Below are 21,400 nucleotides of genomic sequence, written 5' to 3' on the forward strand. Positions count from 1 at the left end.
CTAATATGCTACTTTGTCCCCTTAAAATGTCTTGACCAGACTTAATCCAAACAACTAAGACTTAAAAGTGTTAGAACTGTTATTTCTTCTTGTAGTTTACACTGAAATGGAGAAAAGGATCATGGTCAATGTAGTTCCCTCTGTCTTAATTTAAGCAAAGAGACTTATAATTTGATATATTGTGATGTTCCACGATATTATTGTGAGAACTATTACGATACGATATCACGATATTTCGGTTACTGTAACATCCCTACTTATTTTGGATCCATTTATGTGTTTCCTTGCCTTATTTCATGTTCAAAGTATATTTTATTAATTTTATGTTTTATGTTATATATCGCAAAACTGCTCTAAGACACATATTTGTAGCCTATATTTATTTTCAATTTGAAAGTTTTGCGTAAATTGTCAATAACAAAGTGTTTTTTGTTTTCTGAGAGAGAAATGCTGAATAAATGCATCGTGTCACTAAAAAATGACCAAATGACCAAAATAATCGTGATAAAGATTTTTTCCATAATCGAGCAGTCCTAACACAGGTATCGGTTAATATCAGATATCGGCAGAGATAGTATCGTATCGGAACTGCAAAACCAGGATCCGTGCGTCCCTGAGAATCACATTCCAGAGCAGTTTTTATGCAGAATAAGAAAGAATATTTTAACAGAATATTTTGTCGTTTATGGAGAAAACGATGGTACTTCAAAAACTGCAGCCTTTGCGATGTGCTAATTGCGTCCATTCAAATTGCAATTTTGATTCGACTGCGATTAATCTTGCAGCCCAAATACAGACATAAGACAGACAGACAGACAGATAGAAAGAGAAGAGAGAGAGAGAAAAGGAAGCAGAGGATAAGGCTCATTGTTTACAAACATACAAACTGGCCCATCCTCTGCCTGTGATCTATATTCAGTCCTTCAGTCCTGTTCCTATTTTTATTCCACAGCCTGCTCCTTTCTACCTCTCTTTCTCTCGCCTTCTCTTTTTCCTCTCCTCTTCCTCCTCCCCTGCTTCTCGGCTCGCTGTGTTGACGGTGAATTATTTATAAGTCTGTATATGTCATTAATCAGCACAAAGATATGATTTGGTCGGGGGAAGGGGGGATGGGAGCGGAGAGAGAGAAACATAGATCTGTCACGAGCGAGCGGTGCCAAACAGCAACAAGATGGCTCTGGAGCGAAACACAGTCTAGACCTTATCATGAAGACGAGAGGAGGAAGAGGAGAGGAGGAAGAGGAGGAGAGGAAGAGGAGGAAGAGGAGGAGAGGAGAAGGAGAGGAAGAGTGGGAGAGAAGGAGAGGAGAGGACGAATGAGAACCAGGTCTGAACCAAAACTAAACTTGGTCTGAACCAGAACTAAACCAGAACTAATCTTTGTCTGAACCAGATCTGAAACAGGACTAAACCAGATTTGAACCAGGACTAAACCAGGACTAAACCAGGTCTGAACCAGGATTAAACCAGGACTAAACCAGGTCTGAACCAGGAATAAACTTTGTCTGAATCAAGTCTAAACCAGGACTAAACCAGAACTAAACTTGGTCTGAACCAGGACTAAACCAGGTCTAAACCAGGACTAAACCAGAACTAAACTTGGTCAGAACCAGGATTAAACCAGGACTAAACCAGGTCTGAACCAGGATTAAACCAGGACTAAACCAGGTCTGAACCAGGAATAAACTTTGTCTGAATCAAGTCTGAACCAGGACTAAACCAGGACTAAACCAGAACTAAACTTGGTCTGAACCAGGACTAAACCAGGTCTAAACCAGGACTAAACCAGAACTAAACTTGGTCTGAACCAGGACTAAACTAGAACTAAACCAGGTCTAAACCAGGACTAACCAGAACTAAACTTGGTCTGAACCAGGACTAAACCAGGTCTAAACCAGGACTAAACTAGAACTAAACCAGGTCTAAAACAGGACTAAACCAGAACTAAACTTGGTCTGAACCAGGACTAAACCAGGTCTAAACCAGGACTAAACTAGAACTAAACCAGGTCTAAAACAGGACTAAACCAGAACTAAACTTGGTCTGAACCAGGACTAAACCAGGTCTAAACCAGGACTAAACTAGAACTAAACCAGGTCTAAACCAGGACTAAACCAGAACTAAACTTGGTCAGAACTAGGACTAAACCAGGTCTAAACCAGGTCTGAACCAGATCTGAACCAGGACTAAACCAGGTTTAAACGAGGTCTGAACCAGGAGTAAACTTGGTCTGAACCAGGTCTAAACCAGGTCTGATCCAGGTCAGAACCAGGACTAAGCTTGGTCTAAACCAGGACTAAACCAGGTCTGAACCAGGACTAAACCATTAATAAAACAGGACAAAATCAGGACTAAATCAGGACTGAACCAAGTAACCTAAACCAGGACTAAACCAGGACTAAACTAGGACTAAACCAAGTAGAAACCCGGACTAAACCATTTCTAACAAGGTGGAGAGGAAGCGAATGAGAGAACGAGGAGGAGAGGAGGAGGATGAGATGAAGAGGAAGAAAGGACGAGGAGGAGAGGAAGAGGACGGCGTGAAGAATACAGAGGTGTTTTTTTACAGATTGGGAGACATGTTGAGAGAGACGTTTGCGCTGACTGCTCGGGTTTCTTGGAAAATAGGTCAAATAGAAGGAAGATGGAGAGGGAGAAGAGACAGAACATTAGAGGAGGAGGAGGAGAAGAGAGAGCAGACGTGTGTATTGATTTGTGTGTGATACTTGTGTTGTTATTAGTGAACATTAGCCAAGAACATGTGGAGATATTGTGGATGTAATGGGTCTGGGTGAGTGTGTAAAGCAGCAGAGGTGGACACAGGGGCATTAACACAGGCTGCTTCATGTACAGGATTTATCATAGGCGTCTTTGATCGAAAACTAAAAATAAAATAAAATAAAGTTTCCCTTTTTAGTACTGGTTTAGGCATGGTTTAGTCCAGGTTCAGTCTTAGTTTAGTCCTGGTTTTGTCCTGGTTTGGTCCTGATGTAGTCCTGATTAATTAATGGTTTAGTCCTGGTTCAGTCTTTGTTTAGTCCTGGTTTAGTCAGGGTTTAGTCCTGGTTCAGTCTTTGTTTAGTCTTGATTTAGTCCTGGTTTTGTCCTGGGTTGGTCCTGATTTAGTCCTGATTTATAAATGGTTTAGTCCTGGTTCAGTCTTAGTTTAGTCCTGATTTAGTCCTGGTTTTAGTCCTGGCTCAGTCTTTGTTTAATCCTGGTTTAGTCCTGATTTAGTCCTGATTTATAAATGGTTTAGTCCGGGTTCAGTCTTAGTTTAGTCCTGACTTATTAATAGTTTAGTCCTGGTGGTTTATTCCTGATTTACTCATGGTTTAGTCCTGGTTTAGTCTTAGATTAGTCCTGGTTTAGTCCTGGCTCAGAAAGGGTTTAGTCCTGATTTAGTCCTGGTTTAGTCCAAGTTCTGGTTTAGTCCTGATTCAGAAAGAGTTTAGTCCTGGCTTAATCTTTGTTTAGTCCTGGTTTAGTCCTGGTTCAGTCCTGGTTCAGTCCTGGTTTAGTCCTGGTTTAGTCCTGGTTTAGTCCTGGGTTGGTCCTGATTTAGTCCTGGTTTAGTCCTGGTTTTAGTCCTGGTTTAGTCCTGGTTTAGTCCTGGTTAGTTTTTAGTCCTGGTTTCCTGGTTTAGTCCTGGTTTAGTCCTGGTTTAGTCCTGGTTTGTCCTTTTAGGTCCTGGTTTAGTCCTGGTTTAGGTCCTGGTTTAGTCCTGGTTTAGGTTTAGTCCTGGTTTAGTCCTGGTTTAGTCCTGGTTTAGTCCTGGTTTAGTCCTGGTTAGGTTTAGTCCTGGTTTGTCCTTTAGTCCTGGTTTAGTCCTGGTTTAGTCCTGGTTTAGTCCTAGGTCCTGGTTTAGTCCTGGTTTAGTCCTGGTCCTGGTTTAGTCCAGTCCTGGTTTAGTCCGTCCTGGTTTAGTCCTCCTGGTTTGGTCCTTGTTTGGTCCTGGTTTAGTCCTTTTTGGTCCTGGTTTAGTCCTGGTTTAGTCCTGGTTTAGTTTGGTCCTGGTTTAGTCCTGGTTTGGTCCTGGTATCTGGTGTTCTTTTATAGACAGATGGATCAGTAGTGGAGATGTTGGGTATGGCTGTAATTCCAGTGGAAGTGATATAGTGTGTAATACACAGCAGAGCGTGTACACAGGGGCATTATAATAGGCTGCTTCATGTGTATTTATGATAGGCCTGTTTGAATAAAAAAGAATAAAATACATTTGTTTACTTGTAAATGGTAAATGGTCACAGATTTATGCAGCGCTTTTCCACTTTCAAGACACTCAGTGCGCCCAAAAAGCTAAAACCATGCTTCAGAACATTCTCCATGAAGACGTTTTATGCCATACTGTGGAAGATTATAACCAACAGAACAACATTTCCATGGAAACAAGCAAGAAGAGGCCAAGTAAGAGTCAGGTTTGTGGAGATGCAAGTTCACTCACACTAATGGCAATCCGTGTATCATTCGTTCATTCGTTTTTCAATATAAAACCAAAAATAAGAAAACGAAAAAACAACTGTTTTCTTCATTATTTGTCTCCAAAACCAAAATAAAAAAACGGATAACGATTTGTTTTTTCAGTTTTTGATTTTGTGTTTAAATGAAGAATGGAAAAAACGGATAACGGCCGTTTCCCGTTTACGTGACTTCAGTGACTGTGATGCCGGACTTTTGCACCGCGTACGGACTGAACCAGGACTGATCCAGGTCCGGGACCAGACCAGGACTGAGACCGGGACCAGATCGGGACCAGAGAAGGGACTGAGACCGGGACCAGACCGAGACCAGAATGGGACTGAGACCGGAACCAGAATGGGACTGAGACCGGGACCAGACCAGGACTGAGACCAGGACCAGACTGGGACCAGACCGGGACCAGAGTGGAAATGAGACCGAGACCAGCGGTCCGAGCGGTTCCGTGTCATCATCTGCGCGCTGGTTCCGTGCGGGGAAAGTGAGAATGCGCTGTGGAGTCCGCCCTGGTCCCTCTCTGGTCCCGGTCTCAGTCCGGTTCTGGTCCCGGTCTCAGTCCAAGTCTGGTCCCGGTCTCAGTCCCACTCTGGTCCCGGTCTGGTCCAGGTCTGTCCCGATCTCAGTCCCGCTCTGGTCCGGTTCTGGTTCCGGTCTGGTCCCGGACCTGGATCAGTCCTGGTTCAGTCCGTACCCGGTGCAAAAGTCCGGCATCACAGTCACTGAAGTCACGTAAACGGTAAACGGTCGTTATCCGTTTTTTCCATTCTTCATTTAAACACAAAATCAAAAACTGAAAAAACAAATCGTTATCCATTTTTTTCGTTTTGGTTTTGGAGACAAATAATGAAGAAAACAGTTGTTTTTTAATTTTCTTATTTTTGATTTTATATTGAAAAAGGAATGAATGAATGATACACGGATTAATGACATTTTCCAGTGCAATAAAATGAAAAAATGTTATGGCTAAAAAGTTAAATCAAATGGCACTTGTCAATCAACCTAAACATTGGCAGTTCGACTCTGCTCTAACCTGTGCAAACTGACATCGCGTCCTTGAGCAAGACTCTGCAAATGCTGGTGCAAATCCCTGAGCACAGAGAGACGGCATGAAGAATCTGACAGTGATTTAGTGTAAAACCTGAGGAGAAGGTCAAAGGTCGATGTATCGATCCAGAATAAGAAAAACACACTGCGCTTGGCAGATGTGATGAAAATGTACAGAACAGGTGAGGCTCCCCTGACTGTTCCACTGTAAACATATCCACTGGAGAGGGAAAAATTACAAATACACAGGAAAAAACATGAGGAATAAAGAGTATGTGGTACAGAGGAGGAAGAGTGGAAACATGAGGAATAAATTTAAACTCTACCAATTTGTTGTGCCGATATCTATGACCAATTTTAATCATTTCCCCCAAAAATATATGATTTGAAATTATACTAATGTAAATATTGTTTGTACTTTTTACTGCTCTGAATAATGAAACTAAAATAAGGAAAAATCGTCTCAATAGAAATTATTTTTTAGACATCCACAGTCCTGTTTTTACTACTAACCATAAAGCATACAAAGAAGTGGACTAAGTGAGCGTGACGTCACCCACAGCGTTCGACTCCAGTTAAATGAAGCTTGTGATGCTAACGGTTACAGGGGCGAAATTTGGAGCCAGGAATCTGACTTTTTTAATGGACAAAATAGCGAAATAAAAACATCAGGGTCACGTAGAGCGGGTTAATCTGAACATTTTAAGACCAAAATGACGAAGCTCACAGCAGCAGTTACAGAGACACGGAGGGTAATATTGCCAGTGTAAGTCAATGGGAGCCAGGGTCAGAAGGAGCCGGAAGAGCTGCATGTAAATTTGGATTTTTGGACTATTTGGACACTAGGGCATTAGCTATGTTCATTTACATGTACAGTGTATGCTACTACTTCATAATACTGCAGTGTAATCTCAATTTGTGCAAAATAAAGCTTTATGCAGCAACTGGTAAACACAGACCTGTAAAAATATCAGCCTAAGCTGGAGATTTAAGGGTGAAAGGCCTTTCCAAGCGAGCGGCCAAACAGCTGCAGTACCTCCAGAACACTCAAGTTCTGTTTGTGTACAAGTCTCTCCATGGCCGAGCACCAAAGTACAGCTCTGACATGTTAGTGCCATATGAACCGGCTGCACTCTGAGGAGCTCAGGGACCGGCCCCCTGCTGGTGCCCAGAGTCACGACTAAACCAGGACTAAATCAGGACAAAACAGGGACTAAACCAGGACTAAACCCAGACTAAACCCAGACTAAACCAGGACTAAACAGGGACTAAACCAGGACTAAACTAAACCAGGACTAAAACCAGGACTAAACTAAACCAGGACTAAACCCAGACTAAACTGGGACTAAACCAGGACCAGGACTAAACAGGGAACTAAACCCAGACTAAAAGGACTAAAACCTAAACTAAACCAGGACTAAACCAGGACTAAACACAGGGAGTCAGAGTTTTTGTTTTGTGCAGTTAAACCTGGAGCAGTCTTCCTGAACATGTGAGACAGGCCTTTACTTTGATTCTGTTTAAATCCAGGCTCAAAACAGTTCTGTTTTGATACTGTGTGTATGACTCATAGATTTTCATTCTGCACTTTTCTTCTCTCTCATTTTCCCTCATTTAATGTATTTTTCTCTTTTTTATTTTATGATAATGATCATATGATATTTATGTTTTGGTTTGTTTTTATTGTGATTTTAATGTATTTTTTATTGTGTAAAGCACTTTGAATTACTTTGTGTACAAATTGTGCTACACATAACCAGTGTTGGGAAGGTGACTTTTAAAATGTAATCCCCTACAGATTACAGATTACATACACCAAAATGTAGTTTGTAACGGAATCCATTAAGTTATTTAAAGTGAGTAACGTAATCTGAATACTTTGGATTACTTGATTTGCTGTAGAGAAGCAAAGACCAGGAAATCATAACATAAGATGTTAAATAATGTTTTGTCTGCTAAAAGAAAATAAAAAGCCCAGACTTTACTTAACCAAATTAAAAATATTATTGATAGAAGAGGAGGAGACACGTCCGCCCGGCATGGTTTAGTCCTGTTAAATCCTGTTTTAGTCCTGTTTTAGACCTGGTTGAGACCTGGTTTAGACCTGGTTTAGATGTAGTTTAGATCTAGTTTAGATTTGGTTTAGACCTGGTTTAGACCTGGTTTTAGTCCTGTTTTAGTCCTGGTTTTAGACCTGGTTTTAGACCTCTTTTAGATCTAGTTTAGACCTGGTTTTAGTCCTGGTTTAGTCCTGGTTTAGATCTAGTTTAAGATCTGGTTTTAGTCCTGGTTTAGTCCTGGTTTAGATCTAGTTAAGATCTGGTTTAGACCTGGTTTAGTTTCCAGCAATGAGTGGAATTACCGAAAAAAATAAAATAACAAAAGAGGGATATAGCCCAAAATGTGAAAACAGGAAAATCCCTCTGTGTAATCCATTTATTTCAACAAAGTAACTGTAATCCAATTACCACTCACTGAAACAGTAACTGTAACTGAATACAGTTACTCATAATTAGTACTCTGATTACGTAACTCTGGTACATGTAATCTGTTACTCCCCAACACTGCACATAACACATGCAGTAAAGTGCAAACTGTATATCGATATATCGGCTCGATATATCGGTGCGTCTCTACATTGGTCTGTCTGTTGTGCTGAGGCTAAAACTGCCCGGAAACAGCAGGCCTAGAGGAAGACTGAAGGGGAGATTTATGGACGAAGGGAAAGAGAACATGGTGACGGTTGGTGTAGGAGCAGAGGATGCAGAAGAGAGGGTCAGATGGAGCAGATTAGAAAGAGGAAAAACAAAGACAGCGCTCGTGGTTGCCAGATAAAAACTCCCTGATAAGAGCGCACAGTGATCAAATGCACCTCAGCAAGCCCTGATCCTCCACAGATACACAACACCTCTACTCACACTACGAACGACAGAGGACACACACACACAGAGAGAGAGAGAGGAGGAGAGGGAGAGGAGAGATGGAGAGAGAGAGGAGAGAGGAGGAGAAGGGAGGGAGGAGAGGAGGAGAGAGAGAGAGAGAGGGAGAGGAGAGGGAGAGAGGAGAGGGAGAGAGAGAGAGAGAGAGAGAGAGAGAGAGGAGAGAGAGAGAGAGAGAGAGAGAGAGAGAAGAGAGAGAGAGAGAGAGAGAGAGAGAGATGGAGAAGGGGGGGAGAGAAAGATAAAGAAAGAGAGATAGAGAGTGAGGAGAGAGGGGAGAAAGAGAGGAAGAAAGAGAGGAAAGAGAAGAGAATAAGAGAGAGAGAAAGAAAGAGAGAGGGGGAGAGGAAGAGAGAGGAGAGAAAAAAGAATTAGAGAGAGGGAGAAGAGGGGGAGAGAGAGAGAAAGAAAGAGAGGAAAGAGAAGAGAGTAAGAGAAGAGATAAAAGAGAGAAAGAAAAAGAGAGAGAAAGAAAGAAAGAAAGAGGGGGGGGGGGATAGAGAGCAGGGATAGAGAGGAGGGGGGGGCGGTTCTGTCACTCAGACCTGATGCTCGCCCACCAGGACGCCTCCACTTCAAAAGGGGGCTCTGCTGTGAACATAAGCCCAGCGGAGGCAGCACGAGTCTGGGTACGACCCTCGGGGGGGAGCCTAGGTGTGCGGAGGAGAGCGGCGCAGCGGCACAGCTGGTATCAAGCCACACAGTCAACAAAAGGAACGAAAAGAAGAGATTTCCAGACTGTTAAGAGAGAGTAGTGCTACGACAGAGAGAGAGAGACCACAACTACAACCTCTGTGTTTTTATTTGACTCGAGTTTACGTGTATATAAGCCTGTCACAGCCACCAGTTCTGAAGTATGATGTATTGCTGAAGTAACTACAGATGATTAATGATAAAACCCCCAAATCATTATAACCTAAAAGCAGATTTAAACCACAAAAACTGTTTTAAACCTACAATACATGCATCACGAATTTCAGACTTCCGGTCATTGCGCAATGCATACTGGGAAGGATTTTCTGAAAAAGTGAGCATCAAACCTCCATGTTTGATTTCTCAGTGGGATGTGTCTTGTCAAAGCTGATCTTTTCAAGTCTTTTGAACCATATCACTTTTGTTTCTGGTTCTGATATTGTCATAGTTTAGTTAAGGGATACGGACATCATAATTGTGTGGTTGTTGGACGTACTAACAGCAGAAAACAGCTCAAGAAACAGGCTTCGGAAGTTTGCGAACTCCAGAAATGCAAAAGGAAATCAGATCTGTGTGATTGCAAACCTCTGTCCAAACTGTTTCTCTTCCCTTTGGAATTGAAAAATAGTGAAAGGTGAAGGTGATGGGCAGGATTGACACACAAGAAGGATGAAAAAAGGAAACCTTTGACTGCCTAAACCATCCCAAGTTTGCAGCAAATATTTTGTATGTGGAGCCATCAAAGCAAAATCCTGATCCCTCGCTCCACCTTTAAAAAGTCAACACCAAAGCAAAAGGCACCAGCTGTTCACCAAGAAACATTTTCCACTGCAAAGAGACCAAGACGTGATGTTGCTGTAAAGTCAAACAAGAAAGTGTGAGCTCGGCCTGTTTGTCTTCTGTACCTCTCGCTTAACAAACGGGGTTTTGCTTTGATGTCGCTCCACATACAAAATGTTCGCTGTAAACTCAGGATGATTTCTTAGGCAGCCAAAGGTTTCCTTTTTCATCCTTCCTGTTGATCAATACTGTCCATCGCCTTCACCTTTCACTATTTTTCAATTCCATTGGGAAGAGAAACAGTTTGAACAGAGGTTTCACACAGATCTGATTCCTTTACTTTTCCCCTGGACACTAAACACCCATTATGGAGTTCACAAACAAGTATACCGAATCGCAGACTCCATACAGCGCATTTCTCATCTTCATAAGACTCTGCTATCGTTTTCTGCTTTCTCTAATCCATAAAATACGTTAGGATCCAACAACCACACAATTAATCAACGTCGTCATCGTCAAATCGTCCAAAAGTTAACACTTAAGTTCAAACTCCGATTTCTCGAGCTTTTTCTGCTGTTAATCCAACAACCACACAATAATCCCAAAACTAAAATATGACAATATCAAAACCAGAAACAAAAGCGATCTGGTTCAAAGACTTGAAAAGATCGGCTTTGCCAATAAACGCATCCCACTGGGAAATCAAACATGGCAATTTGATGCTCACTTTTTCTGATGACCCTTCCCAGTGTGCACTGCTCAATGACCGGACGTCCAAACTTCATGATGCATGTATACTGTTAAAGGGCCCATATTAAGCTATGTTTGGATCTACTGTATGCTATAAAGGTTTTTTCCTCAACTCCAGGTCTGTTTGTGATGAGGAGACAATGTTATAACAGATCAGAATATAACTTAATATGGGCCCTTAAAGCTATTGTAGTGTCCTTTGGCAAGACACTTCACCCTATGCCCATGTAAATGAATATTCACTGATAACACACATTGCAGACAGTTAAATATGCCCAATCTATTTTCTTTTTTTTTTTTTTTTTGCTAAGTCGTTGAACAAAGAGCTATTCTTTATCTTTGGCTTGGTTTCCTTCTGAAGATTATGTAAGAAGAAGGATCAGTCCCAGAAGGAGCACAGCTGGTATCAGGAGCCAGACATTTTTTCACACCAACGTCCAAATCTCCAACGGCAAAATCCAAAGAGAGATAAACTACAGAGAGGCACAGGGAGCTCCACTCATGCATCAGGTCTGGACCAGGACTGAACTAGGACTGAACCAGGTCCGGACCAGGACTATAACAGGTCTAACGCAGGACTAAAACAGGTCTGAACCAGGACTAAACCAGGACTAAACAGAGGAAGCTCCAGTAATAACTGAACATACTGCAACTGCTCAAGACAAACTCAGGAGCAGGACTAAACCAGGTCTAAACCAGGACTAAAACAGGTCTGATTTGGGACTAAACCAGGTCTGAATTTGGGACTAAACCAGGTTTGACTATAGCAGGTCTAACTCAGGACTAAACCAGGCCTGAACCAAGACTAAACCAGGTCTAAATCAAGATTAACCAGGTTTGAACCAGAACTACAACAGGTCTAATTCGGGATTAAACTAGCTAAGAACCAGGACTAAAACAAGTCTAACTCACGACTAAGCCAAGTTTGAAACCAGGACTATAACAGGTCTAACTCGGGACTAAACCAGGTCTGAACCAGGACTATAACAGGTCTAACTCGGGACTAAACCAGGTCTGAACCAGGACTATAACAGGTCTAACTCGGGACTAAAACAGGACTAAACACAGGGAGCACCAGTAATGTATCTGAACCAGATCTGAACTGGGACTAAACCTGGTCTGAACCAGGACTAAAACAGGGCTAACTAGGGACTAAACCAGGTCTGAACCAAGACTAAACAAGACTAAAACAGGTCTGAACCAGGACTAAAACAGGACTAAACCATGTAAACCAGGTAGCCTAAACCAGGAGGACTAAACCAGGACTAAACTAGGTCTAAAACAGAAGAAAACAATGTCTAAACATGGACAAAACAAGGTCTAAACCAGGATAAAATCACATCTAAACCAGGACTAAACCAGATCTAATCCAGGCCTGAATCAGGACTAAACCAAGAGTAAAGCAGGACTAAAATAGACTAGATTTAAACTAGAACTAACCCAGTTCTAACTTAGGACTAAATCAGGACTAAATCAGATCTGATAGAGTCTATCCAAAACAGCTTGGGCCTCATAAGTGCTGCTGCAGTTTGGAGATGAGATGTTTGAAAGTTTCATTTTCTTACCCAAATAACCAGAAAACTTATCTTCGAAAACCATCAGACATATTTGCGTACTTCTCAAACAACTGTATCTCTAACTCCAGCTACTATAAAGTATAAATATGAGACTTTTTGCGCCGTCTCCATCGTCATAGCGACAGACATTAGAGTTGGTGATTTGGAGGGACGTGTCTCTTTTGAACAGACGAATATTTCACGGTCTGATGTTCTGAGCTCACGCTGCAATGGGCCATCTTTAAACATGAGCACTCTTCCTCTTCCTCTCCCCTCTCTCTCTCTCTCTATCTTCCCCCTCTTCCTTTTCTTCCCCCTCTCTCTCCCTCACTACTCCCTCACTTTTTCAATTTTGTATTTCTTTTTCTCCTATATCTCTCGCTATCTTCTCACTCAATCGCTCTTCTCTTCTCTTCTTCTCTCTTTCTATTCCTCTCTCGCTACTCCCTCACTTTCTATCCTTCCTCTCCCTTTTTCCTAACTCTCTATATATCCTCTCTTTCTCCCTTTCTGTCTCATCTTTCTCTCCCTCTTCATTCCCCTCACATTCCCTCTCTCTCTAATCTTTCTCCCTATCTCTGTCTGTCTCTCTCCCTTCTTTCAGTCTATTTCTCTCTTTCTCCATCTCATTCCCTCTCTCCTTCACTCCTCTATCTCCCTTCCCCTTCTTTCCCTCTTCATTCCCCTCATTTTTCCTTTACCTCTCATTCAGTTTCACTCCTCCTCTCTCCTCGTTCTCTCTATCTACACTCGTAATCTTTCTCCCTCTCTTGTTTTTCTTTCTCTTTCTTCTCTTCCTCTCTATCTTTTTGTCTATCTCCCTCCTTTCTCTCTCCTCCTTCTCTGTCTTTCTTTCTCCTTTCTCTCCCTTCTCTCCATATAAACATATTCTATCTCTCCATCTCAATCCCTCTCTCCTTCCCTCCTCTTTTCCTTCTTCACTTTTCTCTCCCTTCCTTTCAGTTTCGCACCCCTCTCTTCTTGTTCTCTCTATCTACACCTCTAATCTTTCCCCCCCTCTTTTTTTAATTCTCTTTCCATCTTCTCTTCCTCCCTATCTCTCTATGTCAGTCTCCTCCCTCCTCTCTCCTCTTCCCTCTCTCACCCCTCACTCTATTTCTCCTCTCTTTACCGTCTCTCCGTGTATAAATATATCTTCTCTCTGTCCGTCTCAATCCCTCTCTCCCTTCCCCATCCCTCACTCTCGCGCTCAAGTCTTTCTTTCTCTCCCCTCTCTATCTATGCATGTCTCCCTCCCTCCTCCCTCTCTCGCTCCTTCCCTCCCTTCTATCACTCTCTTCCTCCCTTCTATCTATCATCTCCATCTCCACTCTCACTACCCCTCCTCTCTATCCATCCCTCCCTCTTTGTCGCCCTCCTCTCTCCTCTTGTCACACACACACACACACACACACACACACACACACACACACTGGCTGTTTACATTGTGTTACATAAGCCTCTATTTTTAGCTGCGTTCAAAGTCACGTCCAAATCCCAATATTTTAAACATAAATAACAAATGAGATACAGAACGGTGCACAGACAGAGCCACAGTTTCACCAATTCATTTTCGTTTCTAAAGCTCAAAAACGCTCTGTTCCACCTTGTGATGTCATGATGTGGTAGTTTTCAAGTTAGCAGTTCCTTTTACCTTCAGTTCAGTAAAGATCGGCAATTCCAGAGCTGAAATGATCCAAATGATTCCAGTGAAGGTGTGTGGAGTTTAAAAACAGAGTGGAGCTTTTCCTGTATTACTACATGACATCACAAGGTGGAACTGAACTGAACCGTCCAAGGTCTGTTTGTGGTGACGAAACAACATTATAACATAGATCAGAAAATAGTCTTTAAGCTTTCACCAATCAAACCCAAGGCCAGAGGTTTGACCCCACTGTTTTTGTGTCCATGGTAACGATGGGCATGATTAGTCGACTAATCCATGGTTGATCATTAAGAGTTTCGTCGATCACATTCAGTTTTAATCGACAAACCCAATGTAGGTTTCTGTGCGTAGCGTAGTGTAAGAAGATGAAGCTGCGTCTGACACAAACACTGGAGTTGTGGCCTCACAGTCCCACGTTTGGACTCTGACTCCTTGGAGACACTGTACCACTCAGGAGTGTGTTTACATGCACACAGTGTCCCGGGTATGATCGGGTTTTTGGAGTATCTTGGTCATGGTACATGTAAATGCAGTATCCCGGTTACTGCAACATAAAGTTGAGTGCACATGCTTCCAAAAGACAAACACTTTTCACTCTTTTCATCACAACAGCAGCCAAAATAAATAAAGTGAGTGAAATGATGTTAAATAAAGAGCTGCTCTAAACCTGCACACGTCTGATCTCTGAAAACATGAACCATCTTCAACACGACACACACACAGAACACACTCACCATCATCATCAACATCCCTCCGTCACAGACAGAACACTCATATTCCACTGAGTCGTGTCCTTTAGTCCGACAGAAGCTGAATCGCATCATCGCACGAGGAAAAAGCTGTTTTTTTCAGCACTTATAGTTTATTCAAATGAGCCAACTGGTTTTAAGTTTAGTTTTGTAAAATGTAAACAAATGTGAAGTTGCATTAAACACATTAGAATGTGAAACGGGCTGATGTGGTTCTAGAGTGGTTATGATTTATATTGAATTGTAATGATTAATTGAAAATCAATGTTAATTCTCCTGACGATTGATTAAGAAAATTTAATCAAATACCCATCCCTAGTCCACGGACATGACATTTCACCCTATGCCTGTGTAAATTAACACTCATGGATAACACACACTGCAGGCAGTTAAATAAAACTGTTTTCATTTTTATTCCTCCTCTAATTAAATCTGTTTACTTAAGTCTTGATCCATGAAGACTGCTTTAGCCAAACCAACAGAACAGAGGGAGTCTCATGAGCGTTTTATATCTCACAGCTACAGTTTTAGCTTTTAGCTTTTAGCACCATCGCCGTCTTTATAGATCATACTTTAGGAAGTTTTAAATGCAGAGCGCCCCTCCAGTTTAATGGGGAAATCATTTTACAGCTTCTCAGGGAATATGGGGCTTTATTCTATCTATTTTTCATTTGTATTTTATGCTTCTGATCCATCACCACATAAGTGAAAGCTAAAAACCTGGGTACCTTTCTGGAGGTGGCCTGTTGCCTGCGTGAGTCCATGGAAATATAAAGTTAAAACCATTAGGGATGGGACACGATCTTGTGCCACAAGATCTCGTGAAATTTGTTTTCCAAGTGTTTACATCTGGATTGGACAAAAAAGGGCTACGTGTTGGTGAGTTACATCTCTTTAACAGTTCCAAAAAGCAGTACTAGAATGGAAACAAAAACAGGAAATCAAATAAATAAAAAACTGAGGCCAAAATTGGAAACTGAATTGTGAAACATAGAGTACATATTTTAGGAATTATGTTAAAAGCTCAAATTTTCTCACTCTCATGGACCCAAGCTTGTTTCTCGTCTCGTCTTGTGGAAATTGTCTCTAAAAAGCATACTTCGGAACATTCTCCATGGAGATAGATATGTTTTATGCCATACTGTGTAATAGGGATGGGCATGATTAGTCGATTAATCGATAATTGATCATTAAGAATTTCATCGATTACGTAAATTTTAATCGACAAACCGAATGTAGGTTGTTGTGTGTAGTGTGACCAAACAGGTGTGTACATGTGTCTCTCTGCTTCAGAAGGAGCGAGACACAAACAGTCTGTCCTCCTGCAACGTACCGAAGTGCATATGCCTATTTAACGATGACTTGTACAAGAAATTCCACACTTTCCGTTCCGGTTGGGACAAGTGTAAGTCCATGTGCACAGTGTACAAAGCAGCACATATGTTTGTCGACACATATGTATGTTGTGTCCAGTGGGAAAAAGTTTTTCCAGGTGAGAGTCGCTCAATGTCGATGACGAGTCCCCACCTCCTCCCCCCGTACGGTGTCCTGGTTTTGACAAACACAAATCTGGTCACACTAACCTGTATTCACCTGAGTCCTTTTAATCCGACAGAAATTGACCGCATCAGCGACACAAGAGCTGTAGTTTTATCTACGCTTAGTTTATGCAAATTAGTGCTGGTTTTAAGTTTCGTTTCTGTGAGATTTGTGCAAAACTGAATTAAACACATTATGATGTCAAATGGATTGATGTGACTCTAGAGTCGTTACGGTTTATATGTCGTAAAGTTGAATTTATTTATGCAGATTAGTAGTGCAGATAGTAATAATAATGATGATAATTTTAATATAAAAACGTTAATGATTAATTGATAATCGATCGTTAATTCTTCCGACGATCGATTAAGAAAATTTCATCGAATGCCCATCCCTACTGTGGAATATTAGAGCCAAAAGAACTACATTTCTAAGGCAGGCTAAATATGAGTCAGGTATGAAATGAGGAAATTAAAATAAACTAATAAAAACATCTATTTAATGATGAAACTTAAAAACACAGACATTGCACGGTGTTATTTGGTGTGAAATTTCTCCTGTTTTTCTACAAGAGACCAATTATTTAGGCATCATTTCCTCAACACAATTAACTGAATGTCTCTCCTTGCTCTTTAGTCCATGACCACAGTACTCTCTCTGTGAAGCCAATCTCTCTAAGTACTTGTGTTGATGTGGTGGTACTGTCTCCTGAGCAGGTAGCTAAACTCTATAACACTATTAACTGAATGTCTCTCCACGCTCTCTAGTCCACAGTACTCCATCTATAAACTCCCTAGTCTTGCTCTTTACTTGTGTCTATCTGGCGGTTGTATCCCCTCAGCAGGTGGCTAAACTCTTTTTCTCACTCAACACAATTATCTGAATGTCTCTCCGTGCTCTCCAGCCCATGACCGCAGTACTCCCTCTGTAAAGGCAGTGTCTCTAATTAATACATAAAACTGTGTAGTCTTGCTCTTTACCGGTGTGATCTGCTGGGTTCTAAACTCCTATCTTTTTCTCAACATAATTATCTGAATGTCTCTCCATGATCTCGACTCCACAATACTCCCTCTATAAAGGCAACGTTTCTAATTAAGATGTAAAACGGCGGTTGCATCCCCTGAGCAGGTTGCTAAACTCCTGTTTTTCTCAACACAATTGGCTGAATGTCTCCTCTTGCTCTGTAGTCCACAGTGCCTCCCTCAATAAAGCCAATGTCTTTCTATGTAAAACAGTGTATTACTGCTCTTCACCTGTGTCTTTCTGGCAGTTGCTAAACTCCTGTATTTAGTGAATGTTTCTATATATAAATAGTACGGAAGCCGAGAGGGGTCACAACAAATGCAAACGCCGCAACAAATACAAATGCGACAACACAACAAAAACCCACAACAAACCAAAAATAAACAACACACCAAAAAAAGCCACAATGACCGCGGGACTCGTATTTTAATGCAAACGCTGCAACAAATACAAATGCCACAACACAAACGCAAATACCCCAACACATTAAAAAGCCACAACACATTAAAAAGCCACAACACATCAAAAAGCCACAATGGAAGTGACCGCGGGACTCTATTTTCCAACGGACCGATCAAACGGCGAAGAAGAACTACAACGAGAAACGAATAATGATAAAACAATTACTTTTACTTACGTTTCCATTTTCTCTGTTCCTTTACTTTTCACGTTGTAGTTCTTCTTCTTTGCATTTGCATTTGTTGTGACCCCTCTCGGCTTCCAGAAAATAGTGTTGGGAGTAACGCATTACAAAAGTACTGAATAACTGTAATGCAGTAATGTAAGGCATTACAGAAAAAAAAGGTAATATTTTTACTCAGTACAAATGTCAGTAGCGTATACATTATGCATTTTTAACTTATATTAAAGTGGTGGGTTTTTTGTTTTTCTTCATAATTATTTGCTAAAATCACCCCGAGATCAGCAGTGGTGAAACGTCCGATCAGATCAGAACAGTTACGTTAGGTATGTCATTATGAATCACATCAAAATGTATTATTAAAGGCCACCACACACTACAGGAGAATTTGCCCGATTTTGACTGCGATTGGCGTAACCCAACTTTTGTTTTCGCAAGCGATTTTGAAGTGTCTGCGTTGGTCATGTGTGTGGTGCTGCTCTGTCAAATCATAACCACCAAATATCAGCAACGCTACAGTAACAGCCATAAACTGTATCTCTGGTAAAAAGCCAATAAAACAGATCATCAAGGGCAGACGGAGTGACAGACGCAGTATATAACGAAAATAATTATTCCTCACCTCTCGTAAAGTTTGTAAATATAATAATATTAAATATATATAACTGCAGCATCTCATCCACATTGTCCATAGAAATTGTCCTCCACACTTATAGTCCACATGGTTTTGTGGACTGGGTGTCATTATTTAATGACACCCAGTCCACAAAACCATGTTATTAATCCAGTTTGAGGCACTCTTCAAAAGTAAAAAGGTGAGAGCAGTTCCTCACTGTGTCTGTTTACATCCACACAGCGCATGGATCGGGGTGAAGCTGTAGATATTAACTCTATTTCCTGTCCAGCTCAGTTAGATCCCACACCACCTTCCACTGGGTGTGTGATGAGCTAAATGAGCTTCACGACCTACATTTAGATTGCCAAATCCTATTTCCAGTTATTTTGGTGAGAGTAGGGATGGGCATTCGATGAAATTAACGATCGATTATCGATGAATCATTAATTTTTCTTAAAATGATCATCATTATTATTATTACTATCTACTAATCTGCATAAATAAATTCAACTTTACGACATATAAACCGTAACGACTCTAGAGCCACATCAGCCCGTTTGACATTATAATGTGTTTAATTCAGTTTTGTGCAACTCTCACAGAAACGAAATTTAAAACCGCATCAACTATCTTGACATTGTGATCAGACTCACCTGGCAAAGGACTTTGGTTCCCACTGGACACAGAAACATATGTGCTGCTTTATACACTGTGCACATGGACTCACACTTGTCCCGAACGCAACGGAAAGTGTGGAATTTCTTGTACAAGTCATTGTTAAATACAAATTTCTGCTTCGGTACGTTGCAGACTGACCCACTGTTTGTGTCTCGCTCCTTCTGATGCAGAGAGACACATGTACACACCTGTTTGGTCACACTACACACAACAACCTACATTCGGTTTCTCAATTAAAATTTACGTAATCGATGAAATTCTTAATGATCAGTTATCGATTAATCGACTAATCATGCCCATCCCTAGGTGAGAGTAACTTAAAGTAGTGCAATAGTAGTGCAATGCCTTAAATTTTAAACACAGTAAAATTGTAATGTAACAAATTACTTTGAAATGACAGTAACAAGTCATAAATAATGCATTACAGTTTTGAAGTAACTTGCCAACACTGTATATAAAACAGTGTAGTCTTTCTCCTTACCTGTATAAAGCAGTTGTGTCCCCTCAGCAGATAGTTAAACTCTTTCTCACTCAACATAAGTAAGTGGATGTTATTTGCTCTCAGCCCACAGTCGTCCCTCTACAAAGCTCTGTATGTAAAACAGTGTGGTCTTGTTCCATACCTGTGTCTATCTGGCCTTTGCGTCCCCTCAGCAAGTAGCTAAACTCCCGGCAGCGCTCACTCTGGCTGTATCCGCGTGGAGAGTTGAAGCAGAGCTCCTCCACCAGAACCAGCGCCTTCTTACACAGGTCTTCATCCCAGTCGCCCGACATCCTCCAATCAGCATCGCACTCTCACCGCAGCCCACCAGTCACAGCGCAGCCCGCCTCCTCGCCCTCCGCTCCGGTTGGACGCCGCTCAGAAGGAGGAAGTGGAGCCCGGGCCCTTCCACCTTTTACGGGCGGTTCAGAGGAAGGGGGGCGGAGCTGGGGCAGGAAGTGGGCGTGGTCTGGATCACAGAGACTGAAGGGAAGGACCCATGTATGAGCGATGACACGCGCCCCTCTCAAATCACCTGGAGGATAAAGAAAAGATGAGAAGAGAAGAAAAAGTAAGAGAATTGTTGATATTTGTAGAGTGAGTGCAGAGCAGGCCTATTATGCAAACCTATTACAATTGTTTAGAGCTGTTTCCCTTCTCATTTACGCTCTCACAGTTGTATTTAGACTGATTCGTACAAGCAGTCTTCAAACACTTATTTTCCAAACGCCATATTATTATATCAGTCCCTGTTTTCACCGCCACCGGCACACGCCCACTACTCTGTACCTATTTCTTTCCCCAAAATGATTCTCTTAATCGGTGATACATTGTACACAGGACACAGAAGCATTGTGTATTGTCGTTTTGGTACAAATGAAAAGAAAAATCAGCTGATTGCTAGCCTGATCTGCAGATATTGATAGACAGATAAATAGCTATCGAAGGTGCCGACAGCAGCAAGCGTCTTCGTTGGGATGACATTTACGGCGACATCAGCTCCCACTGGACACCACAGACTTGTTTCTTTGATTAAGCTATTTTAGATGAATATTGCGTTTTAAAATGTCCGCGTTATAACACAGTGATCCACGGGTGTCATAGATTATAACTACAGCAGACACAAGCACAATAGGCCTTCTTTATCACTTTGATCAACCTTGCACAAATAAACACCGACACATTAAAAAACAACTCATCTCAAAGTGTGAAAAGCCAAAGAGAAAATGTGTGTTTTTAGAGACCACTTAATATTAGGCTCAAAAAGACATCACACCACGTTCTGTTATAAGCAGACTATCCACACGCATACTGAATGTGCTGTCACACTTGAGCAGCAGCTCTACTCCGACTCCAAGTCTGCCCTGATATCATTTTTTTACATAATATTATTATTATTTAATAGGGATGTAACAATATCCAAATCTCTTGGTATGATATTTTACATTGTATGACATCCCTAACGAGGTGTACATCATGTACAGAGCGACGAGCGGCGCTGACAGGGTTGGTCAAAGCACCGCCGTCTCCCTCCTCGACTGGTTCACGTTGGACACACAAATCATAATCATCATGGAGAGACCAAACCCCTGCATGGACCTCATGTCCTACAGTGTCCTCCACGACCCTCTGCCTGAAGACACGGTGAGGGACATCATGAGACAGCTGGTCCTGGCGGTGAAAGACCTCCAGCAGAAGTGGGTGTTCCACAGAGACCTGAAACCACAAAACATCCTGATCCAAGAGACAAGAGGAGGGCATCAGAGTCCG

General features: G+C 41.7%; 1 protein-coding gene across 1 annotated transcript in view; it reads right to left on the bottom strand.

Moving 5' to 3' along the window:
- Window positions 1–19,923, bottom strand: part of syt3 (synaptotagmin III) — a 170,135-nt gene extending 150,212 nt beyond the window's left edge. Inside the window, exon 1 of the mRNA XM_020933125.2 lies at window positions 19,773–19,923. Coding sequence (XP_020788784.1) covers window positions 19,773–19,923 — 151 coding nt within the window. The remainder of the gene's footprint in view (window positions 1–19,772) is intronic.
- Window positions 19,924–21,400: the final 1,477 nt, after the last annotated feature.

This window comes from Boleophthalmus pectinirostris, unplaced genomic scaffold (assembly GCF_026225935.1).
Source record: "Boleophthalmus pectinirostris isolate CB_2022bp ecotype Guang Dong unplaced genomic scaffold, ASM2622593v1 HiC_scaffold_17, whole genome shotgun sequence".
NCBI classification, from domain to species: Eukaryota; Metazoa; Chordata; class Actinopteri; order Gobiiformes; family Gobiidae; genus Boleophthalmus; species Boleophthalmus pectinirostris.